This window comes from Ctenocephalides felis, unplaced genomic scaffold (assembly GCF_003426905.1).
Source record: "Ctenocephalides felis isolate EL2017-DRISC unplaced genomic scaffold, ASM342690v1 CF-g0.4_SCAFFOLD_01492, whole genome shotgun sequence".
NCBI classification, from domain to species: Eukaryota; Metazoa; Arthropoda; class Insecta; order Siphonaptera; family Pulicidae; genus Ctenocephalides; species Ctenocephalides felis.
The window spans coordinates 54825324-54849271 of NW_020537646.1; the positions used below are offsets into that span (position 1 = coordinate 54825324).

Here is a 23948-nt window from a genome sequence, read left to right on the forward strand (position 1 = left end):
CAGGCTGCACCGATTGCTGCCCTCTACTGTTATTTCGCCAACAATCTTTCTGCGCGTGGCCTAGCTTTCCGCATGTATAACACGCGCTACTTCCGTCATTTTTAGGCTTGACGCATCTTGAAGATAAGTGCCCCATACCTCCACAATTAAAACACTTCACCGTAGGATACACGCCTTGCGGTTCCTAGGAAACCCTGCTGACTGTATTCTTTCGGGCTGAACCAAACTAACGGCCCGTTCCGCTGGCGTTAGCTCGTTCATAACACTCAATAGCGTACCCAAATCCTGGAAACGATTTATTTTTGCCTGGGCCTGAAGTAGCGGATTGTCGAACTCATCGGTCATCATCGCTAACCCCCGCTCGGTTGCCCAGCGCCATCTTCTCCTGGGAGTAGGAGCTAAAGGGTTCCTGTCTACGCCATCTCCGGGCCTCGAACCTTCTCATTCTTGTCATGCGATCTGCGCTGTTCTGGAAGAAAGCTGTCATCGCCCTTTTAATTTCGTCATATGTATAAGTGGCGTATTCTGGTTTGCTAAAAAACCACGACTTAGCAGCTCCTGTCAATTTAGATATCATTAATACCGCCATCTTCCTTTTGGTCACGTCGTATGGCTTCAAGGCGTACGGCTTCAATGCGCTCGAAAAACGAATTCACAATTCATTCATAAAATTGTTAACTTTAATTCTATCTTATGAATAAATGCACTTCTTCATTGAATCATTTTTGCTTTTCATTGTGGGCATTGTTGAAAGTCCAATTTTATCGACCAATTTTAAAAGTAATTGCCATAATTATTTATTGGTATTGCTATTCATATTCATGTTTGTTTGTTTTTTATATCGTTTTGCACAATTTTTGCTTTTAGAAAATTTATAATTCTAATTAAATTAATGCATAAATTCAACAGGAGGATACCATGCCAGATAGATATTACTAATAGTTTGTGTTTGATTGCTTCAAATTAACTAAAGTTTTCATCAATCATTTGTAAGAATTAGAAACTATTTAGCATTATAGATGATGATAAATAGAGAATAAATATGTTATGTATATAAATTTTATCACTTTTATTTATAAACATTTAATTGTTTATAAATCACATTTTAACAACTAACAAGTTTATTGAATAATGTTCATAAGAAACAATGTAGTTTCTAAATTTGGCTGGATAACAAAATAATAATGCAGTTTTATACTTATAAATTATAATGCAACTGATATTTTTCAGTATGTTTGCCATGCAAAAAAATTTATCAAGTATAGTCCTGAGAAACTTTGGTATATTGCATGTCTAGTACGAGGTATGTCTGTGGATGAAGCCATTAAACAATTGAGCTTTTTACTGAAAAAGTGATCTCTATGTGTGAGGGAAGCAATTGAAGAAGCACGAGAACTGGCTGTTGAACAACACAATGTTGAATTTAGAAGCAATCTGTGGGTTGGTAGGTATCAAAAACATATTTAAAGAAGCTTATGTTCAACTCATTACGAGTTTATTTGGTATGAACATATGGTGTGTTTGAAGAGTGAGTAATAAGTAATGTTGATTTAGGCAGTAACATCAAGTAAAATAATTAAATCGACTTTGAATTATGTATTATACATTTCGATTTACATAGAGATTGTCAAGCAGCGTAAAAACTTAAATGTTGTATAAGTGATTTTGATTTTAATTCAGAAAATGGTTGAGTAAAAGTATTTTTGATAATACAAACATTAATGTTTTGCTTAATGAAAATTTTTCTACATAGTTTTTGCAGTTTGGTTTTTGATTGAAAATTTGTGTCAATTTTAAAAGATTATAGTTTTATTTTTGTTTATTATTAGGATCAGATGTTGTGGCAGGGTGTTCATTTAGAATTTATTATGTGATAATAATAAAGCATGATCTATTGAATTAATGATTGCTCCAGTCTCAGTAGAAAGGTGGTAGTAAAAATAATTGCCTAGGCATTAATTACATTATTGTTTATAGTACCAATTGGTTGTAGTAGAGTTATAAATCTCAAAATCATAAGTAAATTATTAGTATTTATTATAGGTGTTAAAATCATTTATAAGAGCTGTTGTGTCACTGTTAGAAATGTATGGCGTTATTATGCTGTCTTCAAATCGATAATAAAAGATTTATTTGTTGTAAATTCTTAAAATATGTTGAAGCGCTATTTCTGCTAAGGAGGACGAATGAGAGAAACATTTTTTTTTCACCACAATATTATGTCGAATTTTTAAATCCTGCTTGCACAACAATTTAAGCCAAAAAACATCAAATCTCCTGCTATATAGGGCTGCTGCCAGTTATTGTTTTGATATTTGTGATGCAAAGGAATTGCTCATAGGTCATTATAGCTGGACATATTTTTTTTAAAAATAATCTATATTAAGCAAGATATCACTGTGGCCGATAGGGCTTTATCATGATTCACTATGATTGTATCATACTTCATCCTTTGAAGAGTGATGGTTGAAATGATTATTTTTTCACTAACATGGTGTTTATGAAATTGTGAAATAATATTTTTATTATCATGGTTTTGTATCTGTGTCTTAATTTTTTGGGTGTTTTGTTTACACTGAGGAAGAGTCAAATTGGGGCTCAAAACACATAGTTTATTAAATTTATTTTAAGAAACATATTTTAGATTTTTTTCTTTCTATTTTATTATCTGGATGATTACTTGATAAGAAGTGTTTTGTTTTATCAACAAATTTATCACCATCTGAAAAAAATATCAGCTATACATATTTATTGATAAGGGTTTCTTTTCCGAAGAATTAATTCAATAAATAAAAAACAATAAGTTTTTTTGTAGATGTTTAATTACGACGTTTCGGAACTAGGTACGTTCCATCATCAGGTTCTTCTGTCAAGAACAATATGAATGGATTATATACTTTTTCTCAAAAAATGAAGCATGAAAGAAGAAAAATATAAACAATAAATTGAGATGCAAAAATTATTTACCAGCAATATTGATTTATATATCCATATCACTATTTTTTATATGTATGAAGCACTAATGAAAAAGTTACTCAACTCAAAATAAAATTTTAAGTTGAGTAACTTTTGTTTGAAAATATGTGTTAACTTAACGCAGTAACTATCTGTAATTAATTTTTGTCGCAGCACAATATATGCGATCTGTCAGCCGGGCAGTTATATTATTTTATGGTTTGCACTTACGTGAATTATAAAAAAGGATATATATTTTAAGTTTGTAAAAGGGTAAAGATTTTGTTGCATTGGACAATACGACATATATGCATACCTACATAATATAAATAATTGTGTACGAGTACAACACATACATATGTCAGCATATACATTCAACCAGACAGACAGACAGACAGACAGAAATAAAAATTTATTCGTTACATTGGTACATACATTGAATCAAACGTGGGTTCCTCTACCGTGAGGTATTCTACCCAAAAACTATTTTAGTTTTACAACATATTAATATTTGTACAATATTTTATATATTATTAAGGTAAACGTACCATATTACGGGATGTTAAGGAACGTTTGACTTTAAAGACGAATTTTAGAGAAAATAGGAAAGTGGACGAACTAAATCTGTTATATTTTATTAATTAGACTTTTAAGATGATTATAAAACAAGATTTTTCGTCGTAGAACGTCTATTTATAGAAATAATCGGCATTTTGCTGAACCACGCGTTTGTCCCTAATTCCGTGATAAAATTTGGCTCGTGAATATAATGCCGGGAGTCGTTGTACGTTATTCCGTGATAGCGCACGATGCTTACATTTTTGATCGTATTGCCTTGATCAATATAGTTATAAAAAAGGGTTATAAAAAGTGCGGTTAATTATGAAATAATACTTTGATATGATTTTAAACATTTATTTAGTTTTATAAAAGTCATAAAATTATAAGAAGTTAAAAAACTTCTAAAATAAAAATAAAATAAAAGCTGGTATTATTATAGTAATAGCAGTATAATTATCATTATCAATACTGTTTCGGTAAATCAAATAAATGAAACAATAAAGGAATAATTTTTAACGGCAATTAAACAAAAATATAAACTTAAAATAAATATAAAATTTAAACTCAAAGTAAAAAAATTAAACTTGTAATAAAAGTTACAATTCTGTCAACAAACATAAATCTTTAAAGACTTTACAATAATCTTTAAAGACTTTCAAGTTAACAATAACCACTAGCTCAAATTAGGTTTGATTGGGAATTTTGTATGTTTTAGAAGCTTTAAAATACATTTAATATAATATGGCAAATTTCTTTTAAAGCCTTTTTTCAGGGTTTTGGGTGAATATTTAATTGGAGCCATCGTTCTTTGAAAAACTAAAAGTCCGATTTGAAATCATATCCAATTAAATTTACTGATCTTGAATATAATTTTAATAATATTTAATATATTATATTAGACTATTAGAAAGTTACTGCATTGAAGAGTAGCCTCGGCATCTTATTTTCGAGTAATTGCAATTCATATTAATTTAATAACTTACGATGTATGTTTGTTTTAATAATATGCAGGTTATATAATGGTTATATTCCAAAAGCTTAATCGGATGAAAACTATCGTGTTAACAGGAATGTCCCTAGATCTCTGCATACATACATACATACCAGCGCCCTAGTATATCCGCGCCCTATAAGTACCGTGCGCTATACCGGTTATACCTGTATTTTTATTCAATTTATATAATAGAAATAATTGATCATAGATGAAAAGGTAGAAATAAATGATACTCTTATTACTACAATATTCTAGGTATATTGGAACAATGCAAATAAGTGAAAAAAATCATGTACTTTCTTACTGGAGAGTAGTCATTTCAAACTCAATTATTAGGGTTAAAAATTAAAAAAAACATATATCGTAATTACGTTACAGTATTCTGTAGTCATTAACAAACTTAATAACACCAGAAACACCGCCGAATTTAAGCACAGTTGAAAATAAAAGATGAAACTATTTCAAGTCTGCTTCTCGTAATTGCGGGATACTCACGGAATTAGGTTCACTGGTTCAGTTGTGTGAACCTAATTACGGGAGTTATGAAATTGATAATTTCTTAACAAATATATGCTCGATTTAACTATAAAACTAATCTCTTATTATTACTGATCAAAAATTTCACACATTTGAATCGATTAAGCTTATCGGAATCAAATAAAAACCTTAAGCAATGGAACCGTCACATAACCTAACTCGCTAACAAGCCAGCACGAAATGGCGATCGGGTTACGACCGATGCTTTCAAAAGCTTTTTACGGCTTAGAAACTAATATTTGAATTCGAAAATCGTACTATTTTATTAAGATTCAAATTATAATTGATGTGCTGTTGAATAAAATTATTATTTATTGACCGTTTTCATATTTTGCGATCAAAATGAAAAACTCCCGTAATAATGTACTATCCCGGAATAGTGTACGTTTACCTTATACAAGGACAAAAAAAGGAGACAACTTTTGTCTCCTAAAAAATTCCTTCATTCATTGTTTTATAACTTATGTATTCACTGCGGGCTCGATCAGGTAGTTAGGCATGGCATAATTCCCGTACCAGATCATTTCTGATGTGTACTGGCCTAACGCGCGGATGGTACTATTATCGTGATCCCTACACTTTCGGTAAAAATTCTCGGTGAGCTTTTTTATGTGTTCGAGTATGGTCGGTATGTCCGTCTGTTCGTGTAAATATTTCGTTGAATAGTAGTGTCTCGTCAGTGGGTCCCTTGATTTGTCTAGTACCAATCTCAGTGCTTTGTTCTGTGCTATTTGTAGTCTCCGTCTGTTGGCCTTGGTTGTCGCGTTCCATGCCGGAGCGTCGTATGTCAGTAATGGTCTTATCAGTGTCAAGTAAAGTGTCCGCTTGTTCTTCACGCTTAGCGGGCTGTTGTGGTTCAAAAGAGGTCTCAGTAGATTCATCATCCCGTAAGCCTGTCCAATTTTTGTATTCGTATGTTTTGTGAAGCTGAGTCTATAGTCCAAGGTTACGCCAAGGTATTTGACTTCCTTGGACCACTCAGCTTCATAGCCCATTACCTTTAGTTTCGTCAAGTCAGTAAGTGTAATGGACCAACGGCTTTTTGTAAAGAAAATTGCTTCTGTTTTAGAAGGATTAATTTTAATTTGCCATTTGCCAAGTAAGTGTAATGGACCAACGGCTTTTTGTAAAGAAAATTGCTTCTGTTTTAGAAGGATTAATTTTAATTTGCCATTTTTCCGAGTAATCAGTCAGGGCGTCTATATGTCTCTGTATTTTTGTAGTCAGTAGCGTAGGTGAACGAGATGATCTGTAAATGGCAGTGTCGTCAGCAAATGTCAACAGTGTTGTGTCGGCGTCAGTGGGCATGTCGTGGATGTAGACGTTAAACAAGGACGGTCCCAGGATCGAGCCCTGCGGTATTCCCGCCGTCACTTGTTTAATCGTCGAGGGTGTGTTGTCTACTTGAACTGTGAAATTACGGTCTGCGAGGTAAGAATGGAGTAGTTTTGTGATGTATGGTGGAAAGTTAAGGGTTATGAATTTGTGTATCAGTCCGTCCATCCAGATGGCGTCAAAAGCCTTCTCGAAATCGAGCAACACCAATCCGGTATGGTTTCGTCTATTGAAGTTGAGTACAGTGTTTTCTATTAGTTGTGTCAGTGGATGTAACGTAGAGTGCTGTTCCTTAAAGCCGTACTGTGTGTCTGGTATAATCTTGTTTCGTCTGATGTGTCTGTTGATGCGTTTGAGCAGTATTTTTTCAGTTACTTTGCTCATTGTATTGAGGAGGCTGATTGGTCTGTAATTTTGCGGAGAGTCTGGCTGTTTCTTCGGCTTCAGGATAGGAAATATGGTTGATGTTTTCCATGAAGCAGGAAAGTGGCCTTTGGCCATTATACGGTTAACCAGTCTTGTAATCAGTATGTATGCGTTCGTTGGTAGTTGTTTCAGTATTATATTTTGTAGTCCGTCCGGTCCGGGTGCTTTCCTGTTCGGTAGTTTTCTGATTGTCGATTTTATTTCAGAAACTGTGGCAGGGTCTATTCGTAGGTCTTTGTCGTTAAATTGTTCAGTAAAATTTTGAATAGAATTGCGTACGTCTCGTCTTAAGTCTGCGTTAGACATGTCGGCGTTTTGTCTGTGTATGTTTTCAAAGTGTGTTGCTAAAATTTCTGCTTTGTCTGCTGGTGTCGTGGCGTAGTTGTTGTCAGGTAGTTTGAGTGGCGGGATAGGTGTTGTTTTCCTCGTCAGTCTTTTGGCTGTTTGCCAAACTTTGTGCGGGTCAGTATTGATGGTTTCTAATTTTTTAGTCCAAGTGTCGTTCCGGTGCTCACGTATCTCATTATAAATAATTTTTGTCAGTCTGTTTACGTGTTCCTTTAGTAGTCTGTCACCAGTACGTTGCCACAGTTTCTTAATATTGTTTTTTAATTTAATTTTAACTAATATATGTTGGGGTAGTGTGTCAAATGTGGATGTATTTTCGTGTCGCAGCGGTATTGTGTGTTGGATGGTGTCCGTGATCGTCCGTGTCAGATGTGTCACAGCCTCCTCTATGTCTGTATTGGTCTCTATGGGTATCGTGTGTCGTATATTGTCTGTGATAATGTCTCTAAAAAGTGGCCAGTTGGCTCTGAAATAATCTAAAATGTTGCGTTCTGGAGTACGGTCGACGTCGAGTCTGTCTGAGATAGTCATAAAAACAGGGTTATGGTCAGAGTTGAAAAGTGTTCTAGTTATGGGTTCTGATGTTATGTGAAGATTTTTTGTCAAGGCCAGGTCGATCGTGCTGTGATGGTGTGTCTGTACGGTGGCGTATCTGGTCGGCGTGTCAGGATAGTGTAGTTGTGCGTCCGTGTTGTTGTGTTCCGTCAGATATTCGTAGAGTCAGATTCCGTTTGCATTGTTGTAGTTGTAGTTCCAGGATGTATGTTGCGCGTTGAAGTCTCCTGCCATTAAAACGTGTGTATTTGAGTCAAGTAGGTTTTGTAGGTCCGTCAGTTGCAGTCCGCTTGCCGGGATGCAAGAAGCTCCTCGTCAGCGGCGCAGGTGTTGGCGCTGGCTTGTATACTGGATTTCTCTTAAGCGCATCTTTGTCTCTTTTTGCTCTATAGTTGATTAGAGCTGGGCATTTAGAATAGTTAGTCGGGTGGTTTTCTTGGCAGTTCACGCATTTCGGATCCTCTGTTGATAGCTTCGTGCACACTCCTGGTGGGTGCACGTCCGTGCATTTAATGCACCTGTAACGCATGTCGCACGTGTACGAGGTATATAGGGAGTTTGCGTTGACTGCCGTCCGATTCCTTCTTCTTAATTTGGACCACCAGCTTCACCTTAATGCCCTTGGCTTTCAGCTCTTCAAGAACCACAGTTTCAGTCATATCAGGATTTAGGCCAGTTATAGTAATTTTCTTAGGGATGTCGTGCTGCATAGTATAGGTGTAAAATTGGAAATCACAATCCCTTAGTATGGTTTTTAGTTTTTCATGTTCTGCAATCGTATCGGCGCAAATTTTGTGTAATTGTGGCTTTAAATATTGGGTTCTAAAAATTATTTTCGTGGTATCTTTTATATATTTGATCACTTTTAAATCCAGCTGGCCTTTGACGATGATAGGTGGAATCTTTGGATCTGTTACGGTGGTGTTCTTGGGTGCTAAATTCCCTGTTTTCGATGTAGATGGCTTCTGAGTGTAAGTGTTCTGGTTTCCTATCACATTGTCTGCGTTGTTTTGCCTTAACCGCTTCTTGCGTTTTACTATCCGGTACTCGTCTATCTCCCGGTCCGTGTCCCTTTCACTGCGGTCCAGCAGACAAGGCGGAAATATTGGCAACAAATTTTGAGAACATACATAAACAAAATGCCAATATGTCAAACGCAGACCTGAAACAAGACGTACACGAGACAATTCGAAACTTCACTGACCTCCACAGGGACAAAGACTTACGAATAGACCCTGCCACAGTTTCCAAAATCAAGACAATAGTTAAAAAATTACCGAACATAAAAGCACCAGGACCGGACGGACTACAAAACATAATACTTAAACAACTGCCGACGAACGCCTACATTTTACTTACCCGGATAATAAATAGAATAATGACAAAAGGCTGCTTTCCCGCTTCTTGGAAAACCTCCACCATATTTCCAATAGTGAAGCCAAGGAAACAGCCAGACATACCACAGAACTACAGACCGATCAGCCTCCTCAACACAATGAGTAAGATAGCCGAAAAGGTACTACTCAAAAGACTTAACAAACACATAAGACACAACAAAATCATACCTGACACACAATACGGCTTCAAAGGACGACACTCCACACTACACCCACTGACAAAACTCATAGAAAACACAGTTCTCAATTTTAACAGACAAAACCATACCGGATTGATGTTACTCGACTTTGAGAAGGCGTTTGACACCATCTGGATGAACGGACTTATACATAAACTTATCCAACTCAACTTTCCACAGTACATCACAAGAACATTACACTCTTACCTCTCAGACCGCAACTTCACCGTACAAGTACACAACGGACTTTCGACGGTTAAACAAGTGACGGCGGGAGTACCGCAGAGCTCGATCCTGGGACCGTCACTGTTTAACGTCTACATTCACGACATACCCACTGACGCCGACACAACGTTACTGACGTTTGCTGACGACACTGCCATATACAAATCATCACGATCACCTACGCTACTGACTACAAAGATACAGACACACATAGACAAGCTAACAGAATATACTGATAAATGGCAGATCAGAATCAATCCGCAGAAGACGGAGGCAATTTTATTTACAAAGAGCCGAAATGCCATAACTAGACTGACTGACTTGGACAAAATTAAAGTGTTAAACTGTGAAGTTGAGTGGTCCAAAGATGTCAAATATCTTGGTGTGACCCTGGACCATAGACTCAGCTTCACAAAACATATTAATACGAAAATCGGACAGGCTTACGGGATGTTAAATCTACTGAGAACTCTCTTGAACCACAACAGCCCGCTAAGCGTGGAGAACAAGCGGACACTTTACTTGACACTTATAAGACCGTTACTGACATACGCCGCTCCGGCATGGAACGCGACAACCAAGACCAACAGACGGAGACTACAAATAGCATAGAACAAAGCACTGCGACTGGTACTCGACAAATCAAGAGACCCACTGACGAGACACTACTACCCAACGAAATATTTACATGAACAGACGGACATACCGACTATACTAGAATACATAAAAAAACTCACTGAAAATTTTTATCTAAAATGTGGGGATCATCCTAATATTAACATCGCGGGCCTCGGCCAATACACAAGAGACGATATTTGGTATGGCAATCACGCCATGCCAAAATATATACCGATCGACCCATAGCGGCAATTGATACTTGGATAAAGATAAATCTTTTATTTTGTTTTTCTTTTTATTTGTATAATTAACTATTATTATAAATATAGCTTTGTGTGTTTTTTTTTTTTTTGGAGAAAAAGTTTTCTTTCCTCTTCTTTGCCACAAGATTTGTCACACATCTCACTATGTTCACAATATTCACTGTATATATTTAGATCAATTATGTAATATAAAATACCCATGGGTAGAAAAATATGTGATAACTAACAATGCAAATGTATGATCAACTATTGTAATAAATACTTTTTGTCTGTCTGTCTGTCAGTTTTTCACTGCGGTCCGATAACGCCTGGTACTTGTCAAGACGTCCATGTCTTGCGACATTTTCCTAGGCTCCCGCCCGGGAATTCTGGTGATTTTATTCGATGTCCACTGAATTTATTAAAATATATAAAAAACTGTACTGATTTTAGAAAATTTTGAATAACACTTTTAAATGTGCTGACTTTCAATCCATTACCAATTCCGATCCAGAATTTGGAATGAAAGTAGCAAAAGGCACGTTCACCTTATAATTTTGTGTCGGAAGCGGAGCAAGCTCCTGACAAATTTGCGCTTTGTTTAGAAAAGACGTAATATACATTACGTTACAGTCGTAATATACATTTAACCTGAACACACATATACATATGTATATGCAGGGCCGTGCCTGGCCAGCGTGCAGTGCGTGCACCGCACGCAGGCGGCCGCCTTTTGGGGTGGCCGGGAGGCGGCCAAATCAAAAAATGAAAAAATTTAAAGGCGGCCATACACGAAAAGCGGTCATAACAAACAGCGGTCGCATTGAAAGTTCACTGAATTAAAAGGCGGCCAAATTGGTAGCCTGATAGATTAAGAGGCGGCCAAATTAAAAGTCCGCTGAATTCATTCGCAGCCGTATTGAAAATCCGCTGAGTTAAAGGACGACCGTAGTCAAAAATCAGCCGAAGGCGGCCGTATTGGAGCGAAATCGTATCAAAAAGCGGCTTTTGAAAGCTTTGTTTTCAAATTATTAATAAGTGTATACACGTGGTGTAAGGTGTAACATTACCCTTAAGTAAGATGCACGAATTTTTGAACACGTGTAAATAAAAATGAAACCATCTGGAGGTGAAACGGAGTTCGCCCGGTTTGCTAGTTTTTTATAAATGGTTTCAAAATTAAATATTATCGAACTGAAAAAAAACGTTTAGTATGTTCATTAAGAACAGGATCCAAAATCACCAAAAAATTTGTTAATCTCAGTTAAAATGTTAACTGAGAAACGACTTGATCGATCATGGACAAAAACTAATCAGCACGATTCTCAAATAGTACCTTTGTAATGGTTTTTGGATTTTCAAAATCGATTCACGAAGTTAGACTATAACGTGGACGAAAAATCTGCCACTTTTGATAATCCTAAAGAAACGGCACGGCCAATCGTGAAGCAAATGTAACCAGCACGAGTGCTTATCGAATTTCATCGATTTTTCAAATAGAATTGCGCATTTTAAAAAAAACGTCGACTAAAGATGAAATTTTGCCTCACATAAAAAAGTGCTGCTCATTTTTTCAAACTGTGATAATAATTTGAAAATTAAAATCACTTGTCGTAAGGTCGAAATATTTAGTTATATTTGAAATCATGATCTCTATCGCCAAAAAAGTTTTATAAATATTATCGTAAAAATATATTAATATGAATATTTAACAATTAAATACGAAAAAACGATCCACCCGATCTCTTAAAACTAATCAGCACGATTCTCAAATGATATCTTTCAAACAATTTCTGAATGTTTAAAAACTATGCAGGATTTTTGACTAAAACATGTACGAAAATTTGTAGACTTTTCTGTTGATTAGAAACGGCTTGGTCGATTGTTGCACAAAACTGACAGACGGTAGTCGTTATCTAGTTATATCAAATGGCTTTTAAATTTTGAAATCGATTTACCCGGTTTTCAAAGAAAACATTGACAAAAAATTAAAAATCGGCTCATATACACACTTTTTTTCACAAATTTGGTCTCGAACGATTCAGAATGACTAGAAACGTAGAGAAAACATAAAAATTACAAGTCGAGAACATATTTGATATTTTCGTATTCAGTAATTTTCAAGGGCGGCCAAAAAATGCTCGCACGCAGGCGGCCATATGCCCAGGCACGGCCCTGTGTATATGTATGTTAAAAAAAATCCAGCAAATATCAATTAAATATATGTATATATATATATATATATATATATATATATATATATATATATATATATATATACAGAGCCGGTCCTACCTTGAATGCAATGCATGCAAAAATGCAGGCCCACGCCTTAGGGGTCGCCAAAACGAGGTTCGGAAATGAAATTTATAATATATATTTTTAAATATAAAATCCAGAATACTTAATAGATTATAATAAACAATCCAACTTAACTAAGAGACACAAAAAGAATATTCAGTTGCAATGTGATATCAATAGAAACAATTAACCAAATAATAACTCTGCAAATTTGTAAATTATTGTTCTGCTTATTGTTTAATGTACTTATTAATTCTTTTCTTTGTTTGAAGTTAACGTAGAATCGAAAAAGAAATTATTTAGTGTTCAATCCCGTAAGAGCAAACCTACGAAAGTTTAAATTAATTATTAGGCGTTATTGGTGAAAAATGGCGAGCTGATTTAGTTGAAATGAAACTTTAATGAAGAAATATATACTAATTTTATTAAAGAATATAGAAAATGGGGGATTAGTGCTTAGAAAATGGCTTGTTTATTCCGAAAAATTGAATTGTAATTTTTGTTTTTGTTGCAAATGTTTCACATCTGATGATCTTTGAACGATGCAGACATGCGTGGTTAGGTTAAAAATGGAAGCAATATATACTTAGGAACAAAAATCTTTAAGCTTTTTTTATACATAATTTAATTAATAACTATGCAGAAATAATACAAATACAATTATAATTTGTTTGTTTCCGTATAGTTAAGGAAATAAGTAATTTCTTTGCATCTTTCACTAATCTTTGGACAATACTTTAAAAATACGTTAAAAGTTTAACTTTAAAACAACAATCTGATACTCTCTATCTGATGGCTGAATACAATTCGGCCATCATGATACCAATAAGGAGAAGTTTACGATTCAACTTTGGATATTGTGAATAGTGAGAATTTCACTTAAATTAAAACATGAAATACGAGTGTTATATTTAAAAATCAAAGACTAGTTTTTTTTGCTCTTTTGGCGTGGTTTTCTCTATAGAATAAATCGCATAATAAATAAGTTTAATGTTTCAAAACCCAAATATTAATATTACACATACGTTAGAAATAATTGAGAATTTAAAAATATTTGATTATGATCAACCCGTAAATCGCCTCAATTTTCTAAATAAATTTAAATCAATGTATTCTATACGCTTTTAGATTATATCTAATTTTTTGTGTACTAAATCCAGAATGACTAAATATTAATCAAAAAAATTTACGTAAATGTTTATATAATTTTAACGAAAAACTGTTAAAATTATTGCGGGGGGGGGGCGCTAAAACGAATCTTGCATGCGGGCGCTGAGAACCCCAGGACCGGCCCTGTATATATATATATATATAAATATATATATATATATATATATATATATATATTATATATATACATTCTCAATAATTGTATGTCTATTTTATATTGTATATGTAAATGTTTTAGCTGAGTCATTTGTTGGTAAAGCGCATACTATCAAAGGTTTACGGCGTCATGCAAGACTAAGGCAAGGGATAATTGAATATAAATATTGCCATTACTTTGTTAGGTACCTTATTTTATTATATGAATATATTTATATATATATATATATATATATATATATATATACAGGGCCGGTCCTGGGGTCCTTAGCGCCCGCATGCAACTTTTTTTTTAACCCCCTATTAATTTTAACTGTTTTAACAGTTTATTATTAAAATTATATAAAAATTTCATTTTTTTTTAAATTAATTTTTAATTATTCTGGATTTAGTACACAAAAAATTAGATATAATCTTAAAGCGTATAAAGTATATTGATTTTAAATTTATTTAGAAAATCTAGGCCCTTCGCGGGTTGATTATAATCAAATATTTTTAAATTTTCAATTATTTTTAACGTATTTCATTATTAATATTTGGATTTTGAAATATTTTACTTATTTATTATGCTATTTATTCTATTGAGCAAATCATGCGAAGAAAACTAAAAAAACTAGCTTTTCATTTTCAATCATAACATTCGTATTTCATGTTGTATTTTATAAATTTTACGTTAATTTAATTTTTCATTATTTACAATATCCAAAGTTGCGTCGTAAACTTCACAATAACAATTAAATTTAGAGTATGAACACCACTAGGTATAAAAAAAGCCTTAAGATTTTCGTTCCAAAGTAAATTTTGCTACCATTTTTCATATTTGTTCCTATAACCCTAACCACGCATGTCTTTTATAGTTCATCAGATGCAAAACATTTGCAACAAACACAAAAGTTACAATTCAATTTCTCGAAATAAACATGTCATTGTTTAAGTACTGACTCCTCATTTTTCATTATCCCGATTATAATTTTTTTATATTTTTTAACAAGTTCTGTTTCAACTAAATCAACTCGCAATTTTTTGTCAATAATAATTATTAATTAATTAATTAATTAATTTAATCTTTTGCAGGGTTGCGCTTTTGGGATTGAACACTAGATAATTTCTTTTTTAATTCCACGGTAACTTCAAAAAAAGAAAAAATTGAATAAGTAGATTAAGCAATAAACAGAGCTGTTATTTACTAATTTGCACAGTTATTAATCGGTTAGTTGTTTCTACTGATATCACATTGCAAAATAAATATGCTTTTTGTGTCTCCGTATCCCTAGTTAAGTTAGATTGTTTATTAAAATTTATCAAGTATTCTAGGATTTATATAAATAATAAAAAACATAAAAGATATAATATAAATTTAATTTCCGAAACTCATTTTGGCGCCCCCTAAGGCGTGCGCCCGCATTTTTTGCATGCATCGCATGCAAGGCAGGACCGGCCCTGTATATATATATATATATATATATATATATATATATATATATATATATATATATACATATGTAATCTTAATGTAATTTTGATGATAATGTAATTATTCATTGTAGATTAGAAAAAGGGCCACCACCAAAATATTATTATAAGACTCCAAAGACACCACAAGAACAATTAGACGAGTGGGTAGAGCAAATGCGCAAGAGGAAAATTATTAATTCTTTATAATTGCTTGCACTTATACCCTTTGAATCAGGAGCATGATAACATCTTCATATTAGATTTATTAATAAGACACTTTTAGTATATTATATGTTACAGAGTCATAGTTGCACACATTATATATATATATATATATATATATATATATATATACATATATATATAAATATATATATTTTTTCTAAGCCTTGATGTAATTAACCTTTTCACATGTGTTCCCCATGATTTAATACTTGATTCAATTGAAAAACGCTGGCCCACTATTTGTAACTACACCGACTTTCCCATAACTACTTTCAAACACATCATTAACACTATCCTGAATTGCTCTTATTTTAATTGTTTCAATAATTTTTATCTACAAATCAAAGGTACTGCTATGGGTTGCCCATTATCCCCTGGCATTATAGACCTAGTTTTACAAACTCTTGAAATTTCCGTTTTCTCCACATTAAATTTCCAAATATATTTTTATGTTAGATATGTAGATGACACTTTTTTTATAATAGACAAAGAACAATCAGATATGATAATCGATACCTTTAACAATTACAATAAGAGCATTCAGTTCACACATGAAACACAAATCGACAACAAATTAAGCTTTTTAGACGTGACTGTACACAAAATTGACAACATTATTTGCACAAATTGGTACAGAAAAACTACATGGTCAGGGAGATACCTTCATTACGCGTCATATTGTCCCAAAAATTATAAAGTCAATACAATCATTTCTTTGATAGACCACGCAATCATGTTGTCTCACTCTTCTTTTCATACCCAAAACACAACATTAGTAACTAAAACTTTATTAGAAAACGGATATCCCCTCACCCTCATCAATTCCATTACCAATAAAAGACTTTCCTATCATAAAAGTAACAATTATCAATCCATCTCCAAGTTATTCCAAGACAACAATATTAAACCAACTTTTCACAGCATGCCTTACATTGAAGGATTATTTGATTATTTTGCCAAATTACTCAAAGAAGAAAATATTTTCATTTCAGGAACAGCTCTATATTCTTTTAAAGAAATGTTTTCAAAAATTAAATCCACCACCCCTCCTAAATTCAATACTAACATAGTTTATTCCATCCCTTGCAAAAATTGTCAAAAACAATACATTGGCCAAACATCACAGTACATTCATAAGAGAATGAGACAACACGAATTAAGCGTCACTCATCATAAAAGCCGAAATTTCCAAAGTACTCTTGTCCAGCATTCCATCGAAAACTCACATAATTTCACCTTTGAACCCAATATTTTATATAGAGAGGATTGTACTTTTAAAAGACTTTTTTCTGAAAGCAGTTTAATCTTTTTGAATCCGTCAAATAGTGTTAATAAAAGATCAGACCACAATATCATTCATGACTCATATTTAAATTTTTTAAACCTGATTAAAAATAATTAATCCTAATAATTTTTGAGTATGTATATATATACATGTATATATGTAATAATATATGTACATCCATATATGTGCTTATGTGTATGTTTTTGTGTGTACACTATATACATGCACTTGCATATATGTTCATGTATATAATTGTGGATACATTGATATATAGATATGTGCATATGTATGTATGAGTATGTAGGTGTGCATATACATGTGCATGTATGTATATATATATATATATACATAATATTTCTCAACATTTACTAAAGCAATATTTCCTCTTTTTTCGTAAATTACCAAACAAGAGCCATAAAAAATCATCTTTTTTGCCAAGAATTCCGTGCATTGTCCTTTACATCTGGCAGACAGAAATCCATATCAGTGTGTTTAAGTCTTGTGTAGTCGTAACATCTAAAAATATCTTCCAAAAAAATCGAGTGTTTTTAACAAAAAAATATTAGTGATATGGATATATAAATTATTACAGGTAAATAATTTTTGCTTCTCAATTTTATATAAAACCTTTTTTAGTTAAGTCTTATTACTCTTTACCCCGGTACATAATCCATTCCTTTATAAAATTTTTTTTTCTAATTAATCTGTATTAACCATCGTTAATTAATGTTAATCAATATTTTTTTAAAAAACATTGTATTTGACAGAATAAACCTGATGATGGAACGTACCTAGTTCCGAAACGTCGTATTAAACATCTTCAAAAAAACAAATTGTTTTTTATTATTGGATTTACTGTTCGGAAAAGAAACAATCAATAAATATATATATATATATATATATATATAAATATATATATATATATATATATATATATATCAGTGTTGGTCGAAATATACACATTAAATAATACAAGTAGTTATCATTTTTTATTTTGACTATTCGGCATTAAAACAAGTCTGGAATATGTTTCAAAATCAAACTATGAATTCAAATTTATATATATATATAAAATTCTTCTGTAATGATGTATAAAACTAAACTAAAATTTTTGAAGTTTGTTAAGGGAATTTTCCAGGACGTTGTGATTATAGATATATAGTTACATTGCAAAATTTTTTTTTTTTATTTCCATATACGTTACAATCCAAGAGACATTCAGTAATTAGATTGTTGGTAGTAAAAATGGATGCTTAAAAGGATACCCAGTAGTAAACCTTTTGGTTATGATATGTAACAATTATGGCAAAATATTTATAAATATAGATACTAAAACCTTTTGTAAGTCTAAACATGCATAAATAATATATGACTATAATTACATATACATACATATAAATAATTTCTACATAAACTAGCTTTACTTATTCTGTTAATTCGAGTAATGATTGTCTTTTTAATCTATATGTAGTATTGTACAGTTCGTTTGCTAAGACATTGGGGTGACTGCTTATTTTTGTTTTGTAGTTTTGTGCTATTTTGTTTATCTCTTCATTTACTGTGTTGACGTTTGATTTGTTACTGTTGACTACAAACCTCCATAGTGTAAACCACTTTTCTATTATATTAATGTGTGATTGTAGTATCGCAGTCGCTGTTGCTGGGCTTTCATGCTTAGAAATAATGCAGGTATCATCTGCAAATGTTGCAAGGTTCGTGTTGTGGTGGCAAGGAAAATCTGCGGTGTATAATAAAAATAGCGTTGGGCCTAACACACTTCCTTGAGGGACTCCTGCATTATTTGGTTTGATTGCAGACTGGGCGTCCTGTATCTGTACAAAATATGTTCTGTGAGCCAAGTATAATTTTAGTATATAGAATAAAGCATATGGAAGATTCTTTTTGATTTTATATAATAACCCCCAGTGCCACACTTTGTCGAAAGCTTGTGCGATGTCCAAAAATACCGCGGTGCAATATTTTTTGGTATGCAGAGCAGAGTTGATCTCGCGGTGTACCTGTTGTATGGTTGAGTGCTGCTCTCTAAATCCAAATTGGTGATTTGGAATTATATGGTTGCTTTGAAGTGTAAATTTAATGCGTTTTAGAAGCAGCTCTTCAAATATTTTGGATATGACAGGCAGCAAGCTAATTGGCCTATATGAATCTATATGATGAATGTCTTTTCCTGGCTTGTGAATCATAATAATTTTGGCAATTTTTCAGATTGAAGGGAATGATTGAGTTCTAATTATGGCGTTAAAAACAGTGGTCAGAAATTGTAGGAATTTATAAGGTAACTCCTTAATCATTTTGATTGTGATGAGATCAGGTCCCGGAGCTTTTCCAGATGTTGTACGCCATATTTCTTGTGCAACTTCTAAAACAGTAATTTTTTTAATCTGCTCGTTAGATGTGGAAACAGTATTGAGAAAATCGAAAATAAATTTTTCTTCGTAATCTGCGCATTTCTGAGGGGCTGGCTGAAAGGTTTCAAATAGATGTTCAGCAAAAATGGTATATTTCTCTTGGGGCTGCCTAGCCCACGTTTCGTCTTTTTTTAGTGCTGGAATAGTCATTGTCGGCTGTTTCAATTTTTTAGTGGCTTTCCATAAGGAATAGTTAGAGTCTTCGGTGTGTGTTAGATTATTTAAATAATTTTTTACTGTTTCATTTTTATGTTCATAAATCAAGGTTTTACAGGCGAACGAGTATTTTGCCAAATTTTACGTAATTTTCTCTTGACTGCAATTTGTTTCTTTATATAGTTTGGTATATCTTGAAGTTGATGCTTAACAGTTTGTGTGGTCGATAGAAGTGCCGCATTGTGAATTTGTGTATTTAAATTTGAAATTGCATTATTTATATCTGTTTCGGTTTTAAGCGGTATATTGCAGCTAATTTTATCAGAAATTACGTAGCGGAATAAATCCCAGTTTGTATGATTATTAGTTTGTTAAATATTTAGTAGAAGCAATCAGCGCATTGAAAGTGTTTAGAATTATCGGAGAATGGTCAGAATTTAAGTCAAGTGATGCATTTATATTAGTTGATTGATTTGGTATATTATTTAGTTTAAAAATTCTAAAAGATCCGGGATTTTATTGATGTCACTTGGCCAGTATGTCGGTTCGCCTGTAGAAATATATCTGTAATTGTGCGAGTGCATAGATTTAAGTAGTTCTCGTCCTCTTGGTGTTATTAATCTTGAGCCCCAGTTATGTTGTCCTGTACTAGTGAGTGATTGATTAATTGTGAGTTCTGAGCTACAGTTTTTTTCCTTAAAGGTGGAAATCTTCGTAGTTTTTCCTCTTTATATTTGACACATCCCCTATAATTTGCAGGATGATTGCCTGAGCATAAGACACAAGTGACGTTTTCGTTTATTTTTTCAGTCCAGGAACAGTCCTTAGTGTGGTGATCTCCTGCTCATTTCACGCATCGTGGGTCACGTGAGCAATAATTACGTGTATGTTCTAGATTTTGACAGTTTATACCTTGTGGGATTTGACGATTGTGCTGTTTCGCTTTAATAACTACTTTGTTCTATACAGATATTCAATTCTGTAAATATCTGTATTATTTTTGTTTTGTGCCAGCTCCACGACAAACATGTTTAATGGTTGTTTAGTTGAATATTGTTTCAGATTATAAATTTGTAGCACGTTGTGTCCAAGATTGTTGATTTTTTCTTTCAACATTTTTACATCAGTACTATAATGCAGATTTTTAATTACGATTTTAAAAAATCGGTCTTGTTTTGGTTGGTATGAATGGAGTTGAGTACCCTTGGCCCTTAATAATGCAACGACTATGTTGTAGGTTTGCGCGTCTTGTGTGTTGATTTTCACTTGATTCGTTTCACAAATTTTTGATTTGTATAAGTTAGGTACGTGTAAGTCAATGTGTCGTATTAATGGCTTTACGTCAGTTACTCCGTGCACGAATATAGGCGGGGCAGTTGGCGGCTTTTCGGCTGGCGGTTTTCCTGCTGATGTTGATTGAGATGGTGTCGTTTGGAGAACATCGTAATAATTTTGCGTCGGTACAGGATTTAGCCAGTAGTTTTTGTGTGTTACTTTTTTGGGGTTATCAGAACTTGCAGCAAGGTTACTATGCGGTCTTCTTCTATTTATGGTGCTCCACCCCTGGTCTATTGTTGCCGGTGTGATGTTTGTTGAATTGACAGGCGTGCTGGTTTGACCGTTCGCATTACCGATACTCACATTTCTCGTTGAGACTGATTGTTGTGTACGTTCAATTTCAGTAATATTATTGACATGATTTCCTTCGTTCATAACGATGTCGACAGCATTTGAGCCATTATTGTATTGTTGATTGTTTACGATTTGTTGTTCTACGAAAGCCGCACTCGTAGTAGAATCGTCTTGTAGTATGTATGATTCAACAATATGAAAGTTTGTTGATGTCCCTGGAGATTGGGACATGATTATAATTATAAAACACTATTTGATTTTAAAATCAAAAATAAATTACACATGATAATAACTCACAACACAGTACACACTATAATGTAGTATATGAATGGCGTTCTTGATCAAACTGGCATGTCCCGTTACGGGACATGCGTTCGAGTTGTGATGACGTAAGCAATGCAGATAACACTACACTGTATTGCGGTAAACGAAAGGTGTTTATTAGTTGGTCACTGAATGCACTGTTTGGTTTTACGATCCGACCTCTACGGCGGTTGGCGAACGAATGCATTGCAGAAATAAATGGAAAAAATTAAAATACCGCATGCACAGTCTGTGCATGCTTCTGCCGGTTGGGGACTGTCAGTGATTGCAAATCAAACTTATTTTATTATTTTTTAACTAATGCAGTCGTGTTATGCCTTACTTTACTAAATCACAATACAAAAAAAATTACTTATTCAAAAACTTATTTAGAAGTTTACACGGAATATTTACTCAAATCAGTGGAGCGTTTTGAGTCTGAATTTATTACTGTGCTCCAATTTGTATGAAATTTTTGGAATTAGGTTCATCTTACTTTCAAGTTCAAAAGTGAAAATAAGACTCCTTTGCCACTTCCCAGGTGGATGACGTCCCTTCTCAGTGGTGTAATTTTATTTTTTTCAAATTAACGTCGGATGCCGATAAAAGAACTAATCATAAGAGAAAAATGTTTTATGTTTTTCAAAATGGCAAATACTTTTCAAATTACTGGCTACTGAAAATTCGTTTCTTTTTGGCGTTTTTCATCGTTTTTTGCAAATATCTCCAAGGAACAATATTGATAGATATGAAAAAGCAAAGTCAATTTTTTATTTCGATCTAAACTTATTAGTTGTTTTATTCGAAGCCGTCTAGGGACAAAGTGTTACATTTTATATATTCCATGGGGTCTTATAATGCTTAAAATAAGCTTTAAAATGCGTACTGTCAGGGTCTGTTTTTTTTTCATTTAAATCGAAGAGTTTATGAGTGTCATTTCCACTTAAATTACAATTAATTGTATTTTATCTAGAATTAACATGGTTCAAGAAGTTCCAAAATATCACGCAAATTGGAGCACAGTAAAGAAGTTCACAGGTTACACCCTTTTTCCTCCCCATTTATTTACTGCACTAATTTCATGGATCGTAGATAGAATAATGCACATATGAACAGGATTTGACCAATTAATTCACTTAAAATATTTACTTAAGTAATAATGTATATCCAATTACTATTAAGGAAAATGTAATTTAAATTTTATTATTGCTGAAAACAATTAATATAATAGTACTAGATTATAAAAATTATGGGCAGCATTATGGAAACAATTATTTTGGGTAAAAAAATCCTAGGTGATATTGTATTCTTGTTTTGAAGTTTGAAAATGCGGTTAAGAGATGGAGAGAATCCCCAAAACTGGATTCCATACGCAAGATGCGAGTAAAAATTAGAGTAATAAATTTAAGGACTCTCAACATAAAATACGTTTTCGTTAAATTAGGTGTTAGTATAAAATCAATATGATAGTCCCAGTCGTAGATAAAAAAGCATAAGTCTCAGTTTAAGTTTTTATGCAATTGTATGCCTAAGAACTTTTGATCAGCGAGTTTATTTCGTTATTTATATTTTATTAACAGTACGAAATGACATTATCATTAGTTAAGTCTTATCATTATTGGGTAAAAGATAATTGGATTTGAACCAATTGGAAATTGAAGCCATTACTGAATTTAATCTGAAAAATCAAAACAAATATCAGAAAAATTTGGGAGATCATTTATATATATTTCCTTTCTCCAACTCTATTTCTTATATACACAGCGGATTTTCCTTTATACTCCAGAACAAGCGTGTCGACATTTGCTGACGATACAGGTATCATTGCCTCCAATAAAGATCCCACAATAGCTTCGCAACTATTACAAGAACATCTAGATATTGCTACAAAATGGCTTTCTTTATGGAGAATTATGACAAACGGCTCAAAATCAACGCATATCACTTTCACGCCGCGTACTGGTATAAGCCCTACAATTAAGTTAAATGGACACGAAATCCCAGTAAAAGATAGCGTAAAATATCTCGGAATACACCTAGACACAAAATTGAACTGGAGAGTTCACATTAACAAGAAAAAACAGCAGATTGATGAACTATTCAAAAAACATTACTGGCTACTGAATAAGCATTCCGAACTGTCGACGAATAACAAGCTAATTATTTATAAATGTATTTTTAAACCAGTGTGGTCTTATGGGATTCAACTATGGGGCACCGCCAAAAAAACCAATCTACAGATTATTCAGCGAGTGCAGAACGAGATCATAAGGCAGGCACTGAACGCACCAGGACAGCAACATAATGACAGTAAATGAAGAAATTCAACAAAAAACAAAAAATTACAAAAAAAGAATAGACGAGCACCCAAATTACTTTGCACACAAAGTATACCCAGAAGCGCGCCCAACAAGGCTAAAACGAAAAATTCCAAATGATCTTATAAATTTGTAAATTATTATTA

General features: G+C 33.2%; 1 protein-coding gene across 1 annotated transcript; it reads left to right on the top strand.

Moving 5' to 3' along the window:
* The first annotated feature begins 1131 nt into the window (after positions 1-1131).
* Positions 1132-15740, top strand: LOC113371413 (39S ribosomal protein L22, mitochondrial). Its single transcript, XM_026612041.1, is given in 4 exon segments — positions 1132-1149; positions 1231-1444; positions 14082-14184; positions 15547-15740. Coding segments are annotated over 4 exon segments (450 nt in total). The 3' UTR covers positions 15662-15740.
* The last annotated feature ends 8208 nt before the right edge of the window (positions 15741-23948 follow it).